Raw genomic sequence first — 18710 nt, 5'->3', positions numbered from 1 at the left:
TGCACTGCATGCTGCAGCCTCCCCTTCAACATGGCTCTCACCCAGGCCCTGCCCAAGGAAAGCCACTCAATCACACTAGTTAAAACTAAGTCAATTTTATTATTTTCCATAGACCACATCATTTAATAATAAAAAAAATAAAAATAAAAATTGAACAAAAGGAAAAGGTGGATATAAAGTGGAACCGGTGGGCAGGAGGCATGGGCTGCAGGACCAAAGAGACTGGGAACTGCAGGGGCCCTGGGACTCAGGAGGAGATGCTGATTCAGCTCATAGGTGACCCAGTCCTGGCCCCGGCTGTTCCCAAAAGGGGGGTGCAAGTACCAAAGGAGGTGGTGAGCAGGATGGAGGAAAAACGAGAGAGAGGTTTGGGGCTCCTGGCTGTTCCCCAGCTCTGGGCCAACCACCTCCCTCCCTAACATAGCTCCTCCCTCTCACAGACTTAATGGGAAATGAGAGGGAGGAGAGGGCTAAGTCCCAAGAGATAGATTACGGGGGTAGGGTGGGAAGATGCCCACTGCTCCATTTGGTATGTGGGGACAGGTGGCAGCCAGACTTCAGCACTGGGCAAATGGTGTGAAAGACCCCTGGTTCCAGGGTGGTGGAGATTGTACCTATCCCTCTGTGGCCTTGAAGCCCCCTGGGGCAGGGTGGCCGGTGCCTGCAGCTCTCCCTAGTGTTCTCCCGGCTAGCGGCTAGCGGCGCCCACCCCGGTCCCGCACAGGTGTGCTCCGACTCCGGCTCCTGCTGTGGCGCTTGGTGTCTCTGCGGTCCCTCTCCCTGCCTCGTTCCCGGTCCCTGTCCCTCTCCCGATCTCGATCTCCCCTGTCCCGCTCCCTGTCCCTCTCTCTCTCCCTGTCCCTCTCCCGGCTGTGCTCTCGCCGCTTCTCTCGCTCCAGCTGTCGGGTCCGTTCCCGCTCCGCCTCCTTCTCCCGCTCCTTCTGCTCTTCTTCTTCTTGCTCCTTTCGCCGCTTCTCCCGCTCCTTGGCCCGTTCAGCGCGCTCTGCCTCCTTCTGAACAATCTGTAGCAGGCAGGGAAGGCAGAGAACAGGTACCTCAGCCCTGCTCACATGAGTCTCACCTGGTCTCCCTGCACCTGGACCCTGCACTCTTAGCTCGGGACCACTGTCAGCCTTCCTGCTATGCAGGAAAGGGCAGGGCCTCAGCAGTCACATCTGTCCTCGTCTCAGAGCCCCAAGCCCTCCTCCCAGTCTTCATCTTTTATGCCCACGACAGGTAGTGGCACCATCCATGCCTGGCCTCTGGTATTTCCTAAGCTAACTCGATGTGAACAAACCTCTATTCTCTCTAGTGGAGTAGCATAAACCTACAATTCCCAAAAGGCCCATCACAAAGAAACGGAGATTTAAAAAGCTAAAACCCCTAGAAATTAGAAAGAGAAACAGCTGAGTTTATTAAACACAGATTTCTCAGCTAACTAAAATCAACTTCCAAGAAGCACGGTTGGCACCACCAGCTTCCTGGGACACACACAGAGTTCCGATCTCGTGTCTACCTCTATCCTTTATGGGTCTGGCTTCTCTATGGCCCACTCAATCAACTGGGTCTTAAAACTGCCTCCTTCTGTGATGCTTAGCTTCTGCCTTATTATTCTAAGCCAATACCTGGGCCTATTCACTCTCGTAGTCACATGACTCTCCCCTTGCTCACTCCCAAGCCTTGATGTAGCTTGGCAGGTGGTTCCTCCTGAGCTTGAGAGTGCCCCTCAAGGCAGGAAGGCGTGTGCTCACCTGGCTGTCAGTCAGTGGGAGCCAATAGATGCAGGGAGCTGCCTTGGTCTTACGGAAAAGGTCGTCCAGCAGCTTGGCAGGTGGTTCCTCCTGAGCTTTCTCTGAGGTGGAAGAAAGTGAGTCAGACTTGATGCATACGACTCTGTGCCCCGTCCCATCTGGGTCCCTTTCCCACCTACTACTGAGTATGTGTGCCCCCCATAGCTAAGTACCTTTCTTCTCACTCTTCTTTTCTTTAGACTTTGCGCGTTCCTTGCGGCGGCGGTCACGGGACCGTGATCGGGAACGGGGCCCTTCTCGAACTTTGTCCCGATCCCATTCGCGCTCTGATCGCGTTCGCTCCCGCCGCTCCATCTCCCGTTCCCGCTCTGCCCACTGTTCCCGCACCGCCCGCTCCTGCTCCCGCTGCTCTGCCCTGGGGTGCTGTGGTGGCTGGGCTGGGGGCGGGGGCGGGGGGTGCAGCGGCCGTGGTACCCCCTGCTCCTCTGTCTTAGTTTCAGAGGGACGGTCCACCAAGAGGCCTCGGTGATAATCCAGCTGCGGGTAGAGGAGGGACAAGGATAGTCAGGATGAAGATGACATCACTCCCACTGAAGGAGCCCAGGTACCAGTGAACAGACTTTGGAGCCCCATGGTTCAACTAAAGGAACCAAAGAGGAGGGAAAAGGAATCTCAGTGACGGCAGGTTTGGCTGGGATCTCAGCTGGAATCTAGCGGATACAGCCTCCCCTGCCCCTACCCGCCTCCTTCCTTTCCCTTGGTTTCTTACCTCATCTTGCTCAGCATAGTCAGCACAGAGGAATTTGGGGTTGGACTGGGGCCATTTGACCCCATGTAGAGCCGTGCGGGTGGCAACTGCTTCCTCTACTGTCGAGTACTGACAGAGGGAGGGAGAAGGCAGAGGGTCACAACAGGCCTTCAACCCTTCCCACTTGCCACAATGCCCTCAAATCTGCCCACGATGGTCACAAAAGGAAATACAGGCCACAACCTAGAGAATCAGTTTCTTCCCCTCACCGTTACAAAGCAGTGAGATTTGATCTTGTCAATCCAGAAAGCCTCTTCTACCAGAGTTCCTGTACGTCCCAACAATTCCTTCAGTTGGCCTAAAGTGAAGGGACGAACCTGCCAATGAAAACAAAATTTCAGTGTCTTAAAGAAGGCAAGAACTATACTCATGTAACTAGTCTGAAGATTTCCCACACCACTGTCACAGGAGTATAGCTTCCAAGTCTGGGTGAGGCCAGAGAGGTTAGGAACCCTCCATCAGGAATGTGAGAAGAGTGGTAACACTGTCTGAGACATCATGGGCCAGGCTCTCTACAAATTCTCAAGACAACCCTGCAGGGTGATACTTTTTTCTCCCCATTTTTCAGATGAGACAGGTTGTGTGGTAAAATAACTCACTCAATGAGTGAGTAACCAGCAGATCCAGGAGATGAACCTAAGAAACATGAGTCCAAAGCTCAGACTCTAAACCAAGCTGCACTGTGGGAAAAAAATGACTTACCAAATTGGAGATGTGGACGATGTTACTGATCTTGCCCCGGGGTGGGGAGGGCACTTGAGCAGTCCGGACTGGGTCATCAATTGTAATGGAAACTCCCGACTTCTGCTGGCTAATGGAACGTCGAGTTAAGGTATCTCCTAAAGTCACTATCAAATAGAGCACAAGAATGACTTTCAGCAGGGAGCAATGCTGGCTCTTTCACCTCCAGCAGGACTTTAAAATTCCCTACCAATAGTCACTGTCCCATCTAAATGTGCTGAGCACCTGCACTGTGCAAGGTACGGTCCAGGCTGATCTCCTCATTATGGAGATGCAAAAATTAAACAGATTCAAACCTAGCCCTCAAGCAGCTTGATAACTAGGAGAAGACATGTGTAAAATACTAGAACACGAGGCAGAAAACATTAAACGCTTTAAAAGAGGTCCAAATAAAGTGCTCTGGGAATTCAGGGGGCCACATGTTTCACTCATAATGCTGCACCTACCTTTCTTTACTTCATGCTCCACAGGTGGGGGCAAGGCCACCTCTACTGAGACCTGGGGAGGTACAGGGGCTTCTGCTTCAGGCTCCTTCTCTTCTTCCTCCTCTTCCCTCTGCCCATTCTCCTGGCCCTCGGAAGGCACCACCTGTAAGGTATCAGATAACAGACGGATTCTTTTTTTTTTTTAATTTATTTATTTATTATTTACTTATTTGGCTGTCCCGGGTCTTAGCTGTGGCATGTGGGATCTAGTTCCCTGACCAAGGATCAAACCCAGGCCCCCTGCATTGGGAGCGTGGAGTCTTAGCCACTGGACCACCAGGGAAGTCCCTACAGAGGGATTCTTAAACACCAAACAGGTACACTCTTTTCAGTTTCTGGTTTCTCGGGGAGAGATGGTGGTAAGTCAACCTAACACGCTTCTTCCACTAGGGAGGAAATTTCATTATTATGTTCACCTCCACCAGATCCTGGGATTTGTAGTGCCTCAACTCTGCCATGAGGAAAACTAAGGCAGGAATTGGCAAATTTTTTCTGTACAGGGCAAGATATTAAACATTTTAGACTCTGTGAGCCATATGGTTGCAGTTACTCAACTCTGATATTATAGCACTTAAGCAGCCAGAGACAAGAGTAAATGAACTGGGCTTCCCTGGCGGTGCAGTGGTTATGAATCCGCCTGCCAATGCCGGGGACACAGGTTCGAACCCCGGTCCGGGGGATCCCACATGCCGCGGAGCAACTAAGCCCGTGTGCCACAACTACTGAGCCTGCGCTCTAGAGCCCGTGAGACGCGACTCCTGAGCCCATGTGCCACGACTACTGAAGCTCATGCGCCTAGAGCCCGTGTTCTGCAGCGAGAAGCTGCCGCAATGAGAAGCCCGCGTACCGCCAACGAAGACCCAACGCAGCCAAAAATAAACAAAAAAAAAGAATAAATGAACTGGGGTGGCTGTGTTCTTACAGAACTTTATTACAGGCTACAGGTTAGATCTGGTAGCCTGCTGACCCCTACCCTACAAGGGCCAACTCACCCAACCCTCTGCACAGATGGCAGACTTCCCTTCTAGGACTCCGCCTTAGCTCCTCATTCAGTTGCCCACTCTGCATCCATGGCCCCCTCCCCCAAAGTGGGGGGCAGGAGCCTTACCTGAGTGACGGTCCGGCATATTTTCAGCCCCTTGTCATGGGTCCCATCATCACCATTACGCTCTGTCTCATCCTCAGAGATTCGGGAGTCGTCAGCATGAAGATCCACAACAGCCTCCTGCCCCGCCAGGGGTTTGATGTCGGGGATGAGGCTCTGGGACACAGATACCCCCCACCCCGTTACACTGGGCCCATGTCTACTCCCACGTCATGTCTCATCCTCCCTTCCCCGGCCCCTCCCACCTCACCTTGAGTGATTCGGTGGTGATACTGATGGAGGGTTTCTTCTGTGTGGTGGCCGTGCTGGCTCCCCAACGCCGCTTCCGACTAGGCTGGCCCCCCTCTGTGTCACTGTTTCCAGCTGGCACCCCCTTGGTAGCTGCTGTCCCCAAGAAATAGGACCCCACAGTTAGATGCTCTCAGGCCCTCTGCTGGTTCACACCACAACACCCACAGAGAGGCTTCGACTGGAATTTTAGTAAAAGGTTAACTTAAGGAAACCACATTTGGGGACTGGGGAAACCATGCTTCAGAGTAAACAATAAAAGGCCTAGAGCCACTTCCTGAAAGATGAAAACTACTGATCTCTGAAGGCAACAAGGAAGAGCTAACTAGGCTGGTAAGCAATTTAAACTTTTAGTGGTAGAAAAATCTAAAGTACTGGGGAAGACAGATTGAGGACGACATGGGAATGAGAAAAACAAGACTATGTGATACTAAAATTCAAGTTAATTTAATTTTAGATCATGATGTGACCTGGTCATGCTTGAGGTTATTTTCATCCTACAGATTGATATATTTCAAGTCATAAAGACCTACTACGCTTTTGTCAATGAGGAGTTCCTCATTGGCAAAATGTTAAAGATGTTACTGTTGGAGGTGTGGGCACTCTCATTTTCTCAGATGCTCTCTTAGAATAAAGTATAAACTGGTAAGCATTTTATAGGAATCCCTCAAACCCACTCCTCGTTCTGAGGGTTCAGACATCTGAAATAATAAAAGCAGGAGGACTAAATAAGAAATGGTAAGACATCTCACGGTGTATCTCATTAGGGTTAAGAAAGAAGTGTGACTGGGGAAAAATAACAAGGATTGTTTGTGAAGTTCTGAATTTTAAAATGAAACACTACCTACGCCCAAAAGATGTAGATTTGCTGGGTGGAGGTGGTGGGATGGCAGGGGGCGACGCAAGAATGCCACTGACGGAGAATGGGAATCTACTTCTCTATCAACTCTGATTTTTATGGTATTCCGGACCTGTATCAGGGATTTGGGGCTAGACTTACAGACAACGGAGATCTTCCTCTTGAATGATTTGGGCAGCGAGCTCTGTATAGAGAAGAAAAGGGGAAAAAAGAGAAAGAGACACACCCCACAGAGAGGGGGGAAAGAGGTTAGATGGGGCAGTCTTAGCATAGGCTCCAAAGACACAGAGAGAGAGAGACACAGAGACAGACAGAGACCAAAACAGAAGCGGCAAACGGCAAAAACGAAGCAGAATCAATGCAAGTTAGAGAAAAAAATAAAACCAAACATCACAGCAGGGAAAAGTCATCTAGTCCATACCACACCTATGTATTAGCTTAACCAGAAATAAGCTGGAAGAAGAATTTCAGTAGCCTCCCAGCCCTTTAAAAGCATTGGTCATGCCCTCTTCCACTGTCTCTACTGGTCGAGAGGATGCCAAGCCCAACAAGCTATGTCCAGAGCTGGGTCATCTGGTCCTTCTAAGGTCTTCCTTGCTAACTCGAGGAAAACACAAGGAAACAAGGAAAACCAACTTTGGGATGACACTTTGACAACATAACCCTCCTCTTCTTCTCAGTGCTCAGCCTGACATCCACTGACATTGGCTCTGAGTGGCTTGGGCAGCAGACTGTTAAGACTGCCCAGATGCCCACCACACTGTGGACGGCAGCACCAGACTCACTGGAGATGAGCCTCCTGAGCCAATTGCCAGCAGAAAGAATTTAAAGGTGTCTTTGGTAAAGACAAGTTTTTATGCAGGGCAGACTGGCCCTAGGGAGTTTCAGACTTTCTGACCACTGTATGGAGCTCTAGCAGAGCCTTTACTGTTTCTTCTCCAAACAGGGCTTATGCCTTAGGGGCTCTGCCAAGGACCAGAAACTTCCAAACTTGCTTTTGAGCAAGTCTCTGCCCCAAACACTCAGTGGGAGAAAGACTGTGGACAGAGCAAAAAGAGGAAGAGAGAGAGCAAAAAAGAGAATAGAGCATTTTAGATTTAAGTGCTTATTTCTGGAAAAACTAAGACCTACCACCCTTCTAAAGGGTAGGGCAGGAACCCTCTTGATGAAATCCCTTTTCCCCATCCACCCCCCAGCCCCGTTTGTGTCGTCTAACCAAGTCTCCTTGGTCTCCGTTAAGGGCCAGCCTGACCCCTAGCCAGGCCGCTCTCGATGGGTAAGTTAGTGAGAAAAAAAAAAAGTCTTAATTAAAACAGGAAAAACATGAACCAAATAAATAAACAAATCCAATAAAGAAATCAGAAAAAAAGATAAAGAAAAAAATTAAAATAAAAGATTAAAAAAAGAGGAGAAAGAAGAAAATAAAGAGGAAAATAAACTAGGAATATGACAAATGTTCCAGGTACCATCTCACACCTGGGATCTTCAGTTCAGCCAATCGCACCTCACTGTGTACTGTATCTAGTCAACCGCCGGTCCAATCAGAATGAGCCCTCCCTGCTAGGCGCTGTGCAATTGGTGGGGGGTTGGGTTGGCAAAAAAGGTGGGCGCACGGCGTGGTGGTCAGCACGGCACTGCCAGAGTCCTCCCAGGGGCGCAGGGGGGGCGGGAGGGAAACGTGTGGGGGGACGCTGCCCAGTTTCCATGATGTCAAGACAGTTCACTGGTGGTGGCCAGGCTCAGCGAGGGGTACGGGGGAAAGGGGGCAGAGACATCAGTCCCGGCCCTGTAGGGGCATCATCTTGCAGTCCCTGATGAGATGGCCTGTAAGTAGCAGAAATGGTCCTGGCCTTTTATCGTGAGAGGCAGGACCCTATGTCCATCAGTGGCAAGCTGCAGCGACACCACCACCCAATACTTGGAATCCAGGTGATGACTCCAGAGTCCCTTTCTCCTCTGCCTGTAACTGGGGAGGGGGTCCTCTCACCGAGTGGGATCATGGAGCCTCTGTTGAAGGCAGCCTGGGGGTAGTAGGTGGGTAGCCCCAGGACCTGGCACACATTCAGCAGCAAGGTCAGAATACTTTTCTTCTGAGAGTGGTGTGTGGCATCTCCTCAGGGACTCCAGCTGAGACAGCGGTTCCAGTCAGGTGGGTGGATGAGCCCCTGCCTCCAGGGATGGAGGAGAAGTTGGAGCAACCAACATATGCTGCCCTTCACCATGGACAACAGGGACCAAAGGAAAGTCCATCTGATGAGCAAGTGGTGATACATGGCTGGGCTGTCATCAGCCTTAAATCTCTGGGCTCAGACCCTAGACTTCTCTGCAAGGTTCCTAGTCGTCACAGCTTAAGCGGAGAGCCCCACTCAGTATTTTACAGCATGGCACTGTGATCACAAACATTGACTCTTTAGGAGGTCTTGGTGCCCTAGATGGGGATCCCAACAGTCTGTAGCAAATAAGGCAACCCAGAGTCCTCAAAAGGGCAAGGGCGTGTGGGCAGGCGCCCCAGCACTGACACAAGCTCTTCTTGGGGTGTCCCAAAGAGGGAGATGATGCAAGTCCACCCCTTTCCAAATGCTTTTTGCTTTCTCAATACAAGTCTCTCCAGAACAGTGCTCTTCTTGGCCCCCTGATGTAAGCAAGGCAGGGAGGCAAAAGGGGGCCCATCACAGGATCCCATACACATGCCCCCCTCTGGCCAAGACACCTGGATAGCAGACTCGGCTGACTGGGCAGCTCAGGAGCAGCGGGTGGGTCCAGAGGAAGAGGCGGCATCAGCGATTGGCCAGTTGGGCAGGGTTATATTTTACGGGCGGATTACCGTACATGAGGTACTTGGACAAAGTTTTACGGGGAAGAAGGACCTTGTAATAAATAATATTCTGCACATCAAATCACGTTCACCGGCCCCCACCCCCGCAACACACACCAAAGAAAGGCTACACACACAACAGTCCCTCCCACCCTATTACCCTACTCCCAAACCCAGCTAATTCTTGCTCTAATTACTTTAAGAGCCAAGAAGACTTCGCTGGCTCTGATGGGGGGAGCCCCCTGAATTGGGTTCAGGACACAAGATAAGATATATGCCAAAAAAGTAAGTAAAGAGGTCACAAAAATGGGGAAGGGGCCTTTGGGATGACCCCAAGGGCTGGCTTCTAAGTAGCTACATCTCTGCAATGAGACCACTAGGGGGCAGATGAGGAACAAAAATTCCTCAGCATGGTGGTCAGCTGAGAACCACCACGGCCCACTAGATGGCGCTGATCTCCAACACACTTTCAAAAAGGAGGGAAAGCTAGAGGGGTTACCACAGGGAGAAGCTGGAGAAGGTAGCCGGTAAAGCTGAGCCTGGGTCTTAAAGGGCCATTAACTGACTTTCCCGCTGGTTACAAACTTCCCCACCTGCACTACTTCCCCAACAAGGAAAGGGGAATAAAGGAGCCCTGTTCCCATCACAAGGGGTCTCCCTTGCTAAACCAGCGAATTCTCCCTTGGCCCTATCCTGATCCAAGTCTTTGCCTAGTCCCTTCTTTAAGCTATCCCACTGTGTACGAGGGATCACCGGAGTGCTCTATTCTTTCCCCCAGGTCCACTCCTGCCCACCCACCCCAGCAGGTGGCTTGGATATTTACCTCTTTCTTCTCCTCATCCTCGGCACTGCCCTCTGGGCGGTCATCATTGCTGACTTGGTCTGCAATAGGCATGGGGGGCTCTGGAACCTCATTTTCAGGTCTGTTTTCACTTGTGTCCATGGTCACTTCCTCCTTCTCCTCACTGTCAGTATGGGGAGAGGTTGGGAGGGAAGGGCAGGAAAGAACCAAGGGGAAGAGAGAGCAAGACGTTAGGTTTTGGGTCAAGGAAACCCCCATGCCTCATCACTTGGGTGGGATTGGGAGGGCTGCTTTTTAGATCAGACTAGAGACCTTGTCCCCCCAGGAAAACCAGGAAACGGTTTTCCTAGGGGAAAGAGCACAGATCACAGCAACCACATTCACTCACTGCCCAGATGGGATAAAGCTGTGATGTGTGGGGTCAGGGCTCCAATGTTCTTAGGTAATTCACCAGAGTACCCCTATATGAAGAGGAGAAACATCCCTCTCTGCAAAGTCCCTCAAAAGTAACTGTGATTTGCCTACAACCCCGTGGCCTCCCTAGACCTGGGCGCAGACACCTTTACTTAGCCAAACTGCATGAGAAACTAAGGGAAGCCTGATTCCTTAAAAAGAGCAGAAAGAACAGCCAGGGCTGTGGCAGATGATCCCAACCTTGGGTTTAATCAACTGCTTAGTAAGTAAAAGCCTACTGACCCTCAGGGTCTGCAGACACCAGGAATGGAGAAATGGTGGGGGTGCGGGCTGCAGGGAGAGGAAGGCTGGCGAGGGTTCAAGCTTCAACAGGGACCCCCTCTAATCCAAAAGGAAAAACAAAAACTGCCAGACAGAGTATGAAAGCTGAGAAGCACCAGGCCACTTTTACCTGCTCAGAGGTGTAGGAATTGTTCTTACATTCGGCCTTCGCCCAGTTTCTCCCACTCCCTTATTCCAACTTCCAAGAGATAAAGAGAGCAGGCCTCCCAGTCAGGACACACCCTCCCCTACACCACGCATCCCCCCCACAAACGCTGAACCCACTCCCCCACCCCTCTGAATCACACAAGTCAGCTCCCATTGCAGGCAACGAATCCCAGAGGTTCACTTCAGATAAACTATCTTCCCATCTTCTTTTTTCTGTCTTCATCCTGAACTTCTAACTCTAATCTCATCCCCACTACCACCCAAACACTGAGGGGTAAAAAAATCAAATCAAGATGATCAGGGGCCTAAGTCTCAAGAGAGGGGAAAGCAAGCCTCCCCAGGCTGACCATCACCAGAAAATTCAGCATTCTCGGCAGGCTGCCTGACACCCAGAGGTCAGAACAGCCTCCCCAGAGCAGGCAGGGAGGGATGTATGGGAAGGGGGGGAGGAGAAAATCGGAAATGTGCCCCCAGCTAATAGGCTCCCACAGAAACACGAGATTCAACTGCCTAAATCTAAAGAAAAGTCTTATCCAAAAAATACCTATTTCCCACACAGAGAGGGCAAGTGGGGCCAATTAGAAACCGGGCAGGAAGGACAAAGGGGGAAAGCAGAATGACTGAAGACAAATCAAAACGAAAAGACGGAATGAAAGCCACGGGGAAGAGAAGGGAGATGAGAGGAGCTAGAGTGGTGGGGAAAAGGGATACATGGAAATGTGAAGCTCTCACCCTTCTTTGCTTTCTGATAACATGATTTTTTTTCTCCCCCTGGAAGTGCTGTTTATCCCTTTCTGGAATGGAAGAAATAACAAAAACCAAACAAAAAAATCCTAAAAAATTAAAAAAAAAAACAAAACACCTTCCTTGTCCCAAGATCCCACCACCTCCTCCCCAACCACCCGATCCAGAGAGAGAAAATCGAGATGCAGCAACTGGGGATCCAAAAAATGGTAAATGGAAGGGGAGATGGTGGTGGTGGTGAGGGGAGGCTAAAATAGATCTGGCTTTTAAGAGATAAGCGTTAAGTCCTCACGGCAAACCCCGAATTCAGCTGGATTGGTCTCTCTGGAGAAGGAGGAGGAAGAGGGCCAGGCTGCTGGTAGTGGCTGGCTCTATTGTATTGGCGGAGCGGCGGCGATCAGCCGGAGACATGCAGGGGAGCCATCTTGCCACTTACCCAGCAGCCCGTGTGTGCGGATGGGGGAGGGCCCTGCTGCAGCACGGGAGGGGAAAGAAGAGAGGGAGGGCGCTGAGTGAGCAAGGCTCTTATCCTCTGGCAGGCCACAAGGAGCTCACTGCTGGCTCAAAAGGCCTGGCCTTTTTCCTTCTTTTCTCAGGTTACAACAGCTACCGAGGCCTAACCCCACAGGGAGAGGGTGCTCTCTCCTCCTTTTCCACGGGGGCGGGGGAGGGGGCTGGGTGGAGAGGACATACAAAGTTACAGCTGCTTGCTTGGAAGATTCCAGAGAATAGAAGGAAAGGAAACAGCAGAGCTGGGAGTGAAAAATGATAAGAAGGAAGATAACAAAGCCAAAGTTGCAAAGAGACAGAGGGGAGGGTCACGAGCACTTTTTAAGTGCCCACCTTCCTCTATCTGAGAAGCCAGGCATAGAACACTGAAACCAGATCAGCTGGTTCAAGGTGGGGAGGTGGGATGAGATTTGGCACTATCCAATCACTGTATGGTAACTGGCTGCTCACCACGAGCAATGACCACGTATCCTTTCTTCAGGGAGATGGAAGGAGTGGATAAGGAGAAAGTTTCTTTTTGAATTACCAGTAGTGGAGGGGAGAGGTGTCTCTGAAGAGAAGACAGACAACTTTGTTTCACAGAGTCTTTAATAAGGTCACCCTGCCCCAGGGTCTGCAGGAGCCAGAAAGGAAACGGATAAACAGGGCAAGGGGACCTTGGGTAGAAGGGCTCCAAAATGAGGGCTCTGAAGTAGATAAGAAACTGAAATGAGAGGACTGTTATTGGGGACAGGGGTGGTGGTGGTGGGGTGTGTGCCGATCTGCTGGGCAGAAAGTGGGAACTAAATGGAAATTACTAATCAGGGGCATCTTCAGACTAATGTAAAATGGGAAGTTGTCTCTACCCATTCAAAAAAGCACTCAGTAGATGCTCAAAATGCCCATTTGTTGACTGCAAAGGTGCTCCTTTTGTATCCCAGTGGCAGTAAAGGTTTAACACTAAGACAAGCTTCTGTGTACTTAACCAAAAACTTAGTATTATCTCATTTGTAATACCAGAGCGTTTAGTCAAAACTGAAACTTCCTCCCTGCTGCTTAAAATCTTAAACTTACATGTCAACTGCATGCTAAAGCAGTCGCGTTTATACATCACACTACAGCTCCTTTTCACTGAGTGGTCCCTGGCTGCTCAGTAAGGTTGAGAACTCTGGAGTCAAACTGGCTGGGGCTCAATCCAGGCCTCAGCCCCACTGCACACAAATAGCATAATATTGGGCAAGTTCCTGATCCCCTCTGTGTATCAGTTTCTTAATCTGTAAAGTAGGGGTAATAACAATACCTATCTCATCTAACAGTGTGATAAGGATTTGCTCTTAGGAGTCTGGCTTGGAAGACACCCCAAGTCAAGGTAAGGATATGCATAAAACACGTGTACGTTTAATAGGCCATTATCTCATTTGGTGACACCTAGGGAGCTTTTTTTTTTTTTGAGCATCCTCAAAGAGTAGACTGCTCTTTCTCTGATGTAAAGGCACTAATTGGTTTGACAGTTCTCAGCAATGCCCTCATCACTGTCTAGTACCTGCTGGTTTACTTCCCCCTCACCTCTACCCTGCAGAGTTCCTCAAGGTCAGAGACTGCATCCCTTGACCCCTAGCCTGGGGCCTAACGCAAAGAAACGCTCAGTAAATATTTCCCAATTAGGTTGTCATTGGGGGTACCAAGTGGATATTTTAGTAAATCCTCGCTGAATTAAAGGTTTTCTTCTTAATAAGTATTTTTGGATAGAATTCCCACAGACACCGTTATCCTACAGAGAAATGTTACCTTCAAACATCCTCAAATACATGTTCCCTGTCCATCAATTGTCCTAAAATTCTTTCAGCTGCCAATATGCCTCTCCAAAAGTGGCATCCCTGGAGGAAGAATCTTCTTTCAATTGGAAATTCTATCTCATTTTTTTCAAGAATTTTATGACGTTATTCTTGGCCTTAAGACACAATGAGTTTGTGCTGTCTACTTCCCCATGATCAAACCTGTGGGACCGAAGAATTCCCAAAACTTTATTTTCATAAGAAAAAGAGGAAGCCTCGAAATTATCCCAAAATGGGACTCAATCTACTTGCAGGCCTAGTCCCAAAGCCTTCTTAGCTATGCGTCAGAGCCCCACACAGCTTTTCTTTGTAGTCCCTTTTATGCAAAAGGCATCTCCTTTCCCACTATTTAAATTCTTGCACAAATATTTCTGATATCTTTGAAAAAATAAGTGAAACTGCATAGGGATGGGGGTGGGTGATATCTACCCAAAATTAAACAGTGCACAAAGCATTTGTAGCCCAGAAGAAAAGGACAGAACTACTTACGGGCTAATAACATCACATTAGAGTTCACATCTGAATAGGAATGAGATTCAGAAAAACTAATGGAAAGGGAAATTTCTATAGACATATGTTTGAGCTTTAGTTACTATAGAAAATTCAGAAGGAACTGAGGACCTGATGTGAAATTTAATAAGAAACAGTGGGATCTGACTACCCTTAGGCAGTGAGATTTAAACATAGCATACCCTCAGGAGCATACTAGTCCCAAGATAACCCAGGTCGGTATGGTTTTAGAGGGTGTGTCCTTAGATACCAACTTCTCAGTGAGCAAACTATTGGTAACAATAAATTTTACTTTTTAAAAATTATGCATCATTTGGCATACTGGCACTGTAGGTCCCCTGAGGAGTATCAATTACACTGTCATACTGGCTTAAAGGACCATTTCCTTCCTCCTACTCAGGCGAAAAAACAAATAAGCATAGTGCCAAGAGCCCAACGCTGCAATTGCCTGCAAGGTTTGTGTATACAGGAAGGTTGTATTTAGAAAAATTGGGGTTTGAATTAACTATTACTGGATGATACAGCTGCCCACACAAAGTTTTTCCTTTCCCTTTCTTTTTCTTTTTCCCTATGTTTTTTAATGTAAAAAGAGAGTACCATTATTTTCTGCTGTATGAGGAAATTTTTGTTGTATCTATAAGCAGGCAGAGGACTAGATTCTGGAACGGGGCTCAAGTGAAACAGAACTGAGGGCTCACAAATTCCTGCCCCAAGAAATGAAAAAGATACCTTACCTCATAAACCTAGAATTCCTCAGGGCACAATCAGAATCACAATGGATTTAACCAAGCACAGCCAAAAAAATTTAGGCAATCTCTTCCAAGTGGTGAGAGGTCCTTGAAGTAAAGTCGAATTTTTTTTTTAACACTTTACTGAATCAACAGGCCCCAGCTCTGTTTTTTTTAAAACTCATGTGACTTCTTGTTGAGATAGAGAGGAAAACCAAGATTAAGCTACAAATGGTCTTTTCCATTTAGCACTCACTGTTGATCCCACTTTTAAAACTGGCCAGGGCTCCAGAGATCACCAGGCTGAACACTAGCACTCTAGAGGGCTGAAAGACCAGGAGTGTTGTGAATTAGTTTAGTACGGCCTCCAGAAATGTAGGCAAACTTCTCAAAGATTCATTTACCAAACCCAGTGCCAGAAGAGCCTATGGGTTTTGAGCATCTCATTTTGTGAGGCTGCTGCATAGACCATGTGGAAGGTAGGCAGAAGGAAAGCAAGTAAGAGCGATGTGTGAGAGCTACTTCTGAGCTCAGACTGCATTTCTAACCTATGGGCTGCTCCACCGACGCTTGCTTAGGCAACAATGGACAATCTCAATATTTGCCCAAGGTGCCTCTTGCTATCACCATGCCAGAATCAATGTGACTAGATAAGCTCAGTCATAAATGAAGATCAAAGCCACGTTTACCTGAGGAGAAAAACTCTGTATGTAACTCCAAGGTTCATTTGCCCTGGACTTGCATGCAAAAATCCATTAAATAAGGTGCTTCAAAACAGCACAAAGTGCCACTCTGTTGCCAGGATCTCAGAGACCCACAGGATTTGAGGACAAGCAAGCAGCTTTTCAGAAAATTACTTGCCTCTCAAGGTGCACAGGAGGCACTTCCTCAGGCCCAATTAGTAGCAGGTTGTCAACATCTACTTTGAAACTGCCATTACAGAAAAGACATGCTATACTCCCATGGGATAGGGGAGGGAAAGGCAGGCATTATCTCTGATTGATGGATAGGGAAGGGAAGGTGTCACCCCATTTCCTCATCGATGGTGTAGCTGGGGAATCCTGAACACCTTCCAGAATCCGCTGGTTTTTCACTTTAAGGTCCTAGAAGAAAAACCCTTTTCCAAAGGATAATGTACCCATTCCAAAATGGAAAAACAAAAACTTTTTTCAAAGGCAATAGAGTGAACTTTTAGCTTTCAAACCAAAAATGTAATGGCCACAAGATGGCAGCAGAGGCAAGAATATTAGAATAGACAGTAGCAAGGCAGAAGTTATAATAATGAGTACATAATTATTGTTAAAGTCTCAAGAAAATGAGATAATAAACCATGTCACTGCCCACCACCCTCCAAAATCAGAGGCAAAAGATAGCCTGAAGCTCTAAGAAGAACATAAATGATTAGATGTACATAAAGGGAAAAATCATATTGATAGTATTAGTGTTAAAATGCCATTAAAACAATCATGGAACAAAGTTAGGCCAACTGTCTACACAGGACATTCACTAAAGTAGTATAGGATTCCTGATATCTAAAAGCTAAGCAATCTTATTTCCACAATGCTTTTCTTTTTCACTTCCCATGAGACTCTGAAGCCAGGAATTTTGGTTCAATGGCTTCTTAATTTGTAATACCTAGCTCTGAAGAATGAATGACATACATGTTCAATTACAAATTTAATTTGATATGACAGTATTTTTCTAGGACTACACATAAGGAATAAAAAATTCATGTTAACTGCATAAATGGTAAAATCAATCCAAGGGTCTTAGAAGGAATAACTTCTGACTTGATATGGACTTCATATTTTGCTGTATTGTACACTGTGGGAGATAACTAGGATAGACTGTGCTTAATAAAATGATAGCTTATAACCAGAGAAAATAAAATAACTAAAAAACAGCACTCTCCTGTAAGGTGCTCTGTAGATCCTCAACATCCTTTACTAAACTGTGTTCCCAGGCTCACATGTAGCTGGTAAATGTGAGTTAAAGACTGAGTTAAAATGCCTGAGTCATTGCCCTTACACTGTCTTGAGTTTACAAAAAGAAGCCTCTGCTGCCTCCTTCTTAAAGGAATTGACTGTTTTGGTCAGATGATTCCAGATATGGGGTTCCTTTTGCTCTCACCACCACTTTTCAGACGACCTTAAGAGTTCTGGTGGCAACTCTGAACATAGTAACTGAAGTCTAGCCTTAGTCCAGATAAAGCTCTGCCTTCACATTTTATAATGAAACTAGGACTTAGCCAAAGAACCCTAGAGAGCCAAGAACTAGCCCACAAACTGGGATTGTTATACCCCAGTTGAGAGAGATCACTTACACAGTGTGATGAATCCTTTCTGATTCTGGTAGGTGGGAGGTCGGAGTCTCTGAGGTCTGGGGCTGTGTGGCAGCTGGCGGCTCTGCCTCTTCAGCTTCACACTTCTTTGGGCTCCCCTGTAAGGACAAACACAGCAAAACAAACATAGCAACGTACTTAAATCTGCTTGGTTCCTTTTCTATAACGTGGAGTTGGTAAAAGGCAGAGCACAACATACACAGTACCCGCTCCACACATAACTCTATTTATCTTCATTATTTCATTTAAGAAAGTGGAATGGAATATTGCTTACAGAATTTCTATGCCAAAAATCATTTTATTAAAATTCTTCTTTGAGAGAACTGAGAAAAGGCTTCCTTTTGGGCAGAAAAAAGGGAGATGTTCCGAGGAAGAACTGACCTTGAGAGCCCTGAAGATGAGAACCCTGCTGCTCAGCCTCATGGAGAACTTTCATGAACCAGGGATTTGGAAATAAAAGTAGACTCTAGGGGCTTCCCTGGTGGCGCAGTGGTTGACAGTCCGCCTGCCGATGCAGGGGACGCGGCTTCGTGCCCCGGTCCAGGAAGATCCCGCATGCCGCGGAGCGGCTGGGCCCGTGAGCCATGGCCACTGAGCCTGCGCGTCCGGAGCCTGTGCTCCGCAACGGGAGAGGCCACAACAGTGAGAGGCCCGCGTACCGCAAAAAAAAAAAAAAGTAGACTCTAACAGGTTTCCCCAACCTTCTCCATTTCTATTGAACATTATCCAGACTGCACTTTCAGTTTTATAGCTAAGACAAAAGGGAAAATCATGCCTAATCCTCCGTCTCCCTCTTAGGGAAGGGGCATAATACCCTACCCGCTCAGGCTGTAACCTCTGGGTCACATGCTTTTCAGCTGGCTCAGGTTGGCTCATACGCCTCACTCGGATAGAGGTTGAGGTGGAAGTCCTCTCCTTTGGCTCAAGGACCTGAAGCTGTGGCAATGGTGGAGTTGCAACCTCCTGACCAGAAGAGGGATCTTTGGTTTCAGTGTAGCTGGTGCTGCTGTCCCTGGAGACTCCAGGGCTCAGAGACTAAAGAAATGAAACACATTAGGCAAATTATTTTATATGCCATATATTCAGTAGATCACTGAGTTTTCCAACTTAATACTTTAGATCTTTTTATTCAAAGATTTTATTTACATCTTTCCCTAGGTTTATTCCTGTTTCATTTAGTGACCTCCCTGACTTCCTAGATTACTCAACAAATTGTTTATCAACTCCCAACTAGGTGCTGGGTACTGGGATACACACATAAAAAGGCATGTCCATACCCTCAAGAAGTTTATAGTCTAGCAGAGGAAATGGGTATGGATTCAGCTTTCTTTGCAATCAAAGGGAATCAAACTGAAAAAGGACCCAACTTAGGAATCAATGAGTTGAAAGTGAGACTCCGAAATGAGAAGAAAGTAATCACTGTACTGGGGACTTAAAGGAAGCTTTCCTGCTGGAAATCATGATAGATTCTCCACGGGTTGAAAAACACTGCAGTACAGACAGAAC

The 18710-nt window shown here is 47.8% G+C and overlaps 1 protein-coding gene across 7 annotated transcripts in view; it reads right to left on the bottom strand.

Moving 5' to 3' along the window:
- Positions 1 to 79: 79 nt before the first annotated feature.
- ACIN1 (apoptotic chromatin condensation inducer 1) overlaps positions 80 to 18710 on the bottom strand; it is a 33099-nt gene continuing 14468 nt past the window's right edge. For 2 of the 7 annotated variants that reach the window (XM_067740514.1, XM_067740552.1), the window contains 13 exons: positions 18024 to 18239; positions 17187 to 17302; positions 9676 to 9817; positions 6179 to 6221; positions 5141 to 5274; positions 4894 to 5046; positions 3747 to 3888; positions 3262 to 3407; positions 2769 to 2876; positions 2521 to 2628; positions 1964 to 2288; positions 1752 to 1852; positions 80 to 1022 (listed from right to left, as the gene is read on the bottom strand). In XM_067740514.1, coding sequence (XP_067596615.1) covers positions 696 to 1022; positions 1752 to 1852; positions 1964 to 2288; positions 2521 to 2628; positions 2769 to 2876; positions 3262 to 3407; positions 3747 to 3888; positions 4894 to 5046; positions 5141 to 5274; positions 6179 to 6221; positions 9676 to 9817; positions 17187 to 17302; positions 18024 to 18239 — 2061 coding nt within the window. In that variant the 3' untranslated portion in view covers positions 80 to 695. Of the gene's footprint in view, positions 1023 to 1751; positions 1853 to 1963; positions 2289 to 2520; positions 2629 to 2768; positions 2877 to 3261; positions 3408 to 3746; positions 3889 to 4893; positions 5047 to 5140; positions 5275 to 6178; positions 6222 to 9675; positions 9818 to 11289; positions 11588 to 17186; positions 17303 to 18023; positions 18240 to 18710 lie in introns of those variants that run through there. The other 5 variants (XM_067740533.1, XM_067740524.1, XM_067740542.1 and 2 more) reach the window with 5 other exon arrangements.

This window comes from Pseudorca crassidens, chromosome 1, assembly GCF_039906515.1.
Source record: "Pseudorca crassidens isolate mPseCra1 chromosome 1, mPseCra1.hap1, whole genome shotgun sequence".
NCBI lineage: Eukaryota > Metazoa > Chordata > Mammalia > Artiodactyla > Delphinidae > Pseudorca > Pseudorca crassidens.
The sequence above is the reverse complement of the archived record's forward strand: the minus strand, read 5'-3'. Positions and strand labels throughout refer to the sequence as shown.